Consider the following 6,761-nt stretch of genomic DNA (forward strand, 5'->3'; position numbering starts at 1 on the left):
TTTTTTTTTCTCTCTCTCTCTGTGTGTGTGTGTGTGTGTGTGTGTGTGTGTGTGTGTGTGTACGGTGGCATGTACGTGAAGGTCAGAGGATTAACTTTCAGGATTAGGTCCTCTCCTTCCACTATGGAATCCAGGGATTGAACTCTGTTGCCAGGCTTTTGGGGCAGGCATTTCTACCCTCTGAGCCATCTCACAGTCCCCTCTGTTGACCTATATTGGCCAACAACTGACACATTTTTTTTCTCCACCATTTTTAGGAAGAAAATGGCGTAACAGAAACTCACTTTTTGCAAGTGCTTTGCATTACACTCACCATTGTAAACTTTAGTGTTAAAGTTCAGCTGATTCATGTCATTTCAGTGTGAACATTTCCATGACAGAGGCAAAGAATACCTGTTTCCCTGTCAACCTGCCCATGTTATTACCTGTTTGTCAGTTCTTACCCTCACAAATGGAAAGCTGATTACTTTTCTCTTTCTGTCACCTTAATTCCCGTTTATTGGAACCTGAGAAAGCTAGCTTCTCTCTCAGGTATCTGTCATCTGGTGAAGAAGCAGATGATGTTCTGAGCCCTGTTTCCTTCCTAGCAAAAGCAGCAAGAGACAAAGTTCCTTAGTCTCCTGCTTGAGTTGATTAGAAATAGTGAACATTCTCCGACTTCATAGTTTACTAAGAACACCTCCCAAATGACGCTCGCTACCTATTGCCAGTTCCCACACAGCCTTTTGTCTTCACTTCAGATATGGTGTAAACACATTTCTGTGTGGAGTTTGTTATATTTAAATCATGAATACTCACCAGAAAACGTGTGTGTCTTTAAGGTGATTCATTTATGGATATGGGTTCTGGAAGGGAATGAAAACATATTTATTGGCTTAGCTGGTGCTGCCTGGCTGCAGTTTTGGGTAAGCCATATTAGCAGCTGGGAGAGAAACTGGAGCCCATCTTTGTTTCATTGCTGAGTAGGGGCGACTTTTGCTTGAAGTCGGCTTCCCGGTCCTTGCTGCTTCAGCTGGGTCAGGAAGGAGGACTATGGCCTAACTTCCTTTCTCTGCCACTGACTTCCCGTTGCTAGACCAGCATTTTCAGAGAGACTTGACTGAGGAATAAGGTTTCTTAGAAGCCAAAGTTTATTGGTGTCTCATGTGCCATGAATTTGATCCTGAGCAGCAGGGGAAATGCTGATGCTCCTCGGGCCCCAGAGATCTGCACCCAGAGGTGGAGCTGGGGAAGCAGGCAGAAAACATCTTTCCCCTCAGCCTTTGAGAGTAGGTCTGGGAGGTGGGACTGCTCTTCTCTATTCCCGCTGTCATTACTTTACCTCCCTGACTTTGTGTAGATCACATAATGTTGAGATCATAATATTACCTGGCGAGCACTGCTAAGAAATGGACTTTCACAACTCACTCTTTATGGTACTTTTAAATACATTTTCCCCCTTGATTGATTCCCTCAATTAAATTAAATTAAAATCAGTACTGATTGATATTATGATCCTAGTTGCGGTGAGGATTGGAACATTTGGTCATATAGTTGCAGTGTTAATATGGCAAGCACTACAGTTATACCTGAATTACCTGAATAAAAAAGCCTGACTCTTTTTAAGGCTTTTTGAGACAGGGTCTCCCTGTGTAGACCCAGCTGGCCTGAACTTGCTATGTGGACCAGGCTTCTCGCACTGCTGTACCTTTGTCTTTTTTGTCCTTCAGCCAGGCTTTTCTCCAATGCAGTCTTTGTCTTTGCAGAAGGAGGAACAGCAGTAAAACAGCACAAGTTCTGGCTGAGGGCACGGCATCTCGACAGGCAGGCCATACGGCTGAAGTAGCAAATCAGGAGGATTTCTCCTAGTTTTCTCTAGGCTTTAGCTAAAAAGTTACATTTTTACTGAACCTATGAAACGTCCTCAAGTTCCTGGTTATGTGTTAGGAGAACAAAATATATCTCTCCTAGTTCTCCTGGAATTTTTTCCAGAACAGAGCTGGATGTATACCTGGAGACATCTTGTACCTTAGAGGCTGCTGAGAAATTCCTGAAGCTGGCCACTGTCCTTCAGTGCACTTGCCTCTTCCAAACGAGGTAACTCAGTTCCTGCACCCTTTCCAGCAGTGTCCTGCCTCCTTTCCTTTTTTTCAGTCATTTTTCTGAAATTAGATAAAGACTTCTTTTTAAAAACTCAGTAGTGTACCCCAAAGTGGACAATTCCCTCCCTCCCTTGTCTTGCTGTGTAGTTCAGGCTGGTCTACAATGCACAATCCTTTGACCTTAGCCACCAAAGTGCCTGGATTACTGGCATACATTACCACATTGGCTTATAATTTCTTAATATCTAATATCTTGACCTTTCTAAAACATCTGTGCCTTGTTTATTTACTGTCTTATTAATAGTATAAGACAGACTTGTGGCCAGTGAGATGGTTTATGGGGTAAAAGTGCTTGTCATGCAACCCGGATAGCCAGGAGTTAGATTCCTGAAATCCAGTAAAAAGTGTGTGTACATGTGTACACACCCCCCACCACAAATTTTTTCCAAAGACAGAGTCCATATCAGATCAGTTTGTGATTAGTAGATGCGGTTTTTTTTCCCAGTTTATTTTTGAGACAGGATCTCACATTGTAGCCTAGGCTGGCCTGGAGCTGGCAGCCATCCTCCCTCAGCCTCCTGAGTACTGGGATCGCAGGTGTGCACCACCACATCCTTCTTATTTGTTTTTTATTTATTCTTTGACAGTTTCATACATGTATCTAATGAGTTTTGGTTGGTTTTGCCCACCCCTCTTTCATTCTCCTTCCTTTCTTACTGAAGCCTTTCTGCCCAGTGAGTCTTCTCCTTATTTTCATGTCTTCTTTTGTGTGTGATCCATCAAGTTTAATCAGTGTTATTTGCATGAGCATGGATGGGAGGTTATTTACTGGTACAAGGGCAGCTTATTAGTGGCTGTATCACTGAAGAAAATAACACCCATTCCTCCAGCAGCCATTATCTTCCAATAGTCCCTCAAGGATGAGTGGGGCCTTATGGCCCCCTCCCTCATCCATGATGAAATGTTGATGAGTCCAGTCTTGTGCAGATAACTACAACTTAAGTGAGTTTATGAGTGCAGTGGTTATGTCATGTCCAGTGATGCCTTTTCACTACATACCTCCCCATCCTCTAAGTCTTATGTACTTTCTTTCCCCTCTTCTGTGATGTTCCATGAGCCTTGGAGGGGGCACTATAACTGCTCCATTTAGGGCTGAGAATTCCAACATCACTTACTGTTGGCATTACCATTTATGGGTTTCTACATGAATTGCTGCCTACTGCAACAGGAAGCTACTCTGATGAACTAATATGTGCTCTAAACATGGGTATTTAGAAAACAGTTTGAAACCGTGACCATTTGACAAAACAGTAGTAGTAAGTTCTAGGGTCTATGACCTCTCCAGCCATGGACTCTTGACCAGGTTTATAGAACCAGACACAAGTTATCTCCTGTGGACCGAGTGTCAAATCAGAAAGTTATTGGTTATCTTTATAATAGTCATGCCACTGTTGCACCCGAAGGCACATCTTGCCTAGCAGTAGAGCTCACAGGACTCATAACTGGGTAAGACTTCGATGACTTTTCTGCCCTCAGAAACCTTCTTAGCACCTCTTAAGACATTATGAAAGCTAGCCGGTAGGGGCAATTTCCAGCTTGTTTTCTAAAATTGATTTTTAAAGACATTGTTTCCTTCTCTGTACTCTTCCCTCTTTTTCTAAATGTATAATTTATTAAATCAACCTGGGCCACTTGACTGTGTTTCCTAGTCTAGACAGTGCTGTCTGGCTGTATTCCAATAATATTGTCATGTCCACTGTCCTAATGTTTTTGCCAATTTGTGTTAGATGTACAGGGGTGATCTGATTTATGACCTCTATATCATCTTTTTAGGAGTGGAGAGAAGAATGTGTCATAAAGAATATCATGCTCTTCCCTCAGAGGCACATATTACCTGATTGGCCTCTTACTGTGATGTAAGCACTACTGGTGGTTTAGATCTGCTATCTTACTAGTGCTTGAAAAGGGGTGACATTCTGCTCCAGTAACTCCAGTTTCAATTCTTAACTAGAACATTCTAGAATGCTTGACTCTCACAACTGTTTAGTTACCTAGAAGAGTAGTTTATATATCAAGGGCAAGATGCTTGATTGTTGCCCTTACATAAGATCTCCCCCTCCCCCCCAAACAATGAGCTGGTTCTGTCATTCACTGAAGAGACCAAGATAAGGGTGTATACACTGATATGTGTTAGTTGGTGCATTTTAATACATTGTGCTTTGTTGATAGTATGTCTTTGGCTAGTGAAATCTTTAGATTGGATCTGGAAACTTTTTTACACAATGTTCTCTGATAGAATTTTTGCTTTATAGCATGACAAGGGTTCTAGGTCCACCTTTCTCATACCCTGCCCCAGCTCCAGTGGTAGTTAGAGACCACCTTCAGGGTGCCCTGTCCTGTCTACTTAATTGAGTTCTAACAATGTGCTGTATTTGCATTACATTTCCCCCCTAAAATCATATTTAAGGAAATCGGTGACTATAAGAATTTGACTAGACAGTTGAATGGATGGAAATTAAAACTCAGCTATCTTTTGAATTCTATTCAAGATTATGTTAACATTCCATAGGGTCCAGCTTTTTTATTTTAACTTTTAATTTGTCTTTTGTTTCTTCACATACTTTGGTTCCAGAGTTTTTGGAACTGAAAATGACCTGTCTTTGTGTTGACTCTCCTTTTCTTCTGTCCTCATCTGTTATCTTTCTTGTCAGACACTGCCGTGTCAGGTAAAGGCTCAGGCTGTGGACCAACTGGCCGTGTGTGGAGTGGCTGCTGGCGTGTTCCATGTTGGCCATGGTGTATGTGGCTGGTTGCTCTGAAGTGGACATGGTAGTCCCATGAAAGCTTCACTTTTATGTGTCTAGCAAACGTGTAGACATACTGTGTGGCAGCTGCTGTAGTAATGGAGACTTTGATAGGCTGAAAAGCAAAAGTGGGAAGGGTCTCAAGGACAGTATAATCCATGTCAGGGGGATGGTTATTTAATTTTGAATTCTCAGAAGTTTTGAAAGCGGGACTGGAAATATGGTTCATTAGTTCAGAGCACTGGCTCTTGCAAAGGACCTGGGTTAGGTTCCCAGCACCCATAGAGCAGCTAACAACCACCCCTAACTCCGATGCCCTCTTCTTGCCTCTGCAGACATTGCTCATATGTGGTGTACTTATGTATGTGCAGGCAGAACACTCATTCGAATACAATAAAACTAGATAAATGAATACTTAAATTTTTTTTAAAACTTTGAAAATGAAAAAAAGTCTGAGAAATTTGTAATTTCTTTCTTTTATCTTCTTCCCTTTAGATGGGGTTCGAACTTTAAGTAACGCTGAGGACTATCTTGATGACGAAGACTCAGACTAATTCCTTCTGGAGCTGCTTTGAGATTTAAACTTCCTTTGCTTTTGACATTCCAAAACCTCGTTTTTGCCAGAAGAGTATTGATAACTGTTTAAAAAAAAAAAATCTATGAAGATGGCAGTGCCACATTGTGATGGAGCAGAACGTGTTCATGGATGGTTCTCACATGGGGCTGACGATAAGATACAGGACATGTTTATGTTCACCAGAGTAGAACAAAAAGAGATTATTTCTATTTATCAAGCTAAAGGAGTTTTAATATTTTTTTTCTTTAAAAAACAAATCAGGATTTTTTTTTTTTAAAGTTCTTTACCTCAAGGATTAAGATATTTTGAGTGGGATTTTTCAAGGGGAAATGCTTATTATAGTAGTTCAAAACACAAACAGAAATTGTCAGCTATTCTGACAAAAATAAACATTTTAAGAGGATTTATTCTTTTGTCAGTTTTTGTGGTATCATTCACCTTTGGTAAATAAAGCTTTTTATACTTGAGTAAGAACTGATTTTATCTTATTCTTAAATTCTATTTTATATTTATTAGCACAGAAGAATCATGGTAGCTGTGTTTGTTCTACAAAGTAATTATTGAGAAGATGTATAATTAATAAAAGATAAAATTATAATAAGTATGAGATATTTAGTGTTGTATCCAGGTTATACTTAAAGTGAAGGAACTCAGTAACCTCGTTACAGTTTATTTAAAGTTTAGAAGGTTAAAACATTTGATTTCCTTGTAAAAGATACCGTAATTTTCGATATGGTATAGTCAGGAAACATGAGTTTCCTGCAGGCACTTTTCTCCCCCAGGTAACATTTGTGTTTTAAGAGCACATGTCCAGCTCATAAGGGTCCAAAGTCTTTTGCTGAGTTGGGTAACACTGTACATTGCAAGGATCCTTTGGTAGCACCAAAACGACAACTTCATTGGAAGTTTGAATTTTGTGTTATTGCAGTAATGATGTTAAAAATGACATAATTGCCTGGACTTCCAGCCCTGGGCCCAGAAATACATTTGCAAGACATTCGATGCTAATTTCAAAAAGCACGTTTGTGGAGAGAAGGAAGTGTTTGAGGAAGGAAGTGGGTTAGCTCAGGAAATGAACAACTGCCCCTGTAGTAGTCTCTTCTTCTATAGCTGGCTTTTCTCTGTGTGGGTGCCTTAAGACAGGGACCCAGAGGAACCAGTTTGAACTCAGTTCAGTAGAAAAGAATCTATGTAAGTGTAGACAGAAGAACACAAATTTTGGAACTAATTAAAGAGGGTATTTTATTTTTCACATAAATACGTTATTAAATTTTGTTTATGGCTTTTTGAGACAGGATC

General features: G+C 40.4%; 1 protein-coding gene across 1 annotated transcript in view; it reads left to right on the forward strand.

Moving 5' to 3' along the window:
- Positions 1 to 5,933, forward strand: part of Ostf1 (osteoclast stimulating factor 1) — a 70,140-nt gene extending 64,207 nt beyond the window's left edge. Inside the window, exon 10 of the mRNA XM_008837563.3 lies at positions 5,381 to 5,933. Coding sequence (XP_008835785.1) covers positions 5,381 to 5,439 — 59 coding nt within the window. The 3' untranslated portion in view covers positions 5,440 to 5,933. The remainder of the gene's footprint in view (positions 1 to 5,380) is intronic.
- Positions 5,934 to 6,761: the final 828 nt, after the last annotated feature.

The sequence above is a fragment of the Nannospalax galili genome, unplaced genomic scaffold (assembly GCF_000622305.1).
Source record: "Nannospalax galili isolate Female #2095 unplaced genomic scaffold, S.galili_v1.0 scaffold858, whole genome shotgun sequence".
Taxonomy (NCBI): domain Eukaryota; kingdom Metazoa; phylum Chordata; class Mammalia; order Rodentia; family Spalacidae; genus Nannospalax; species Nannospalax galili.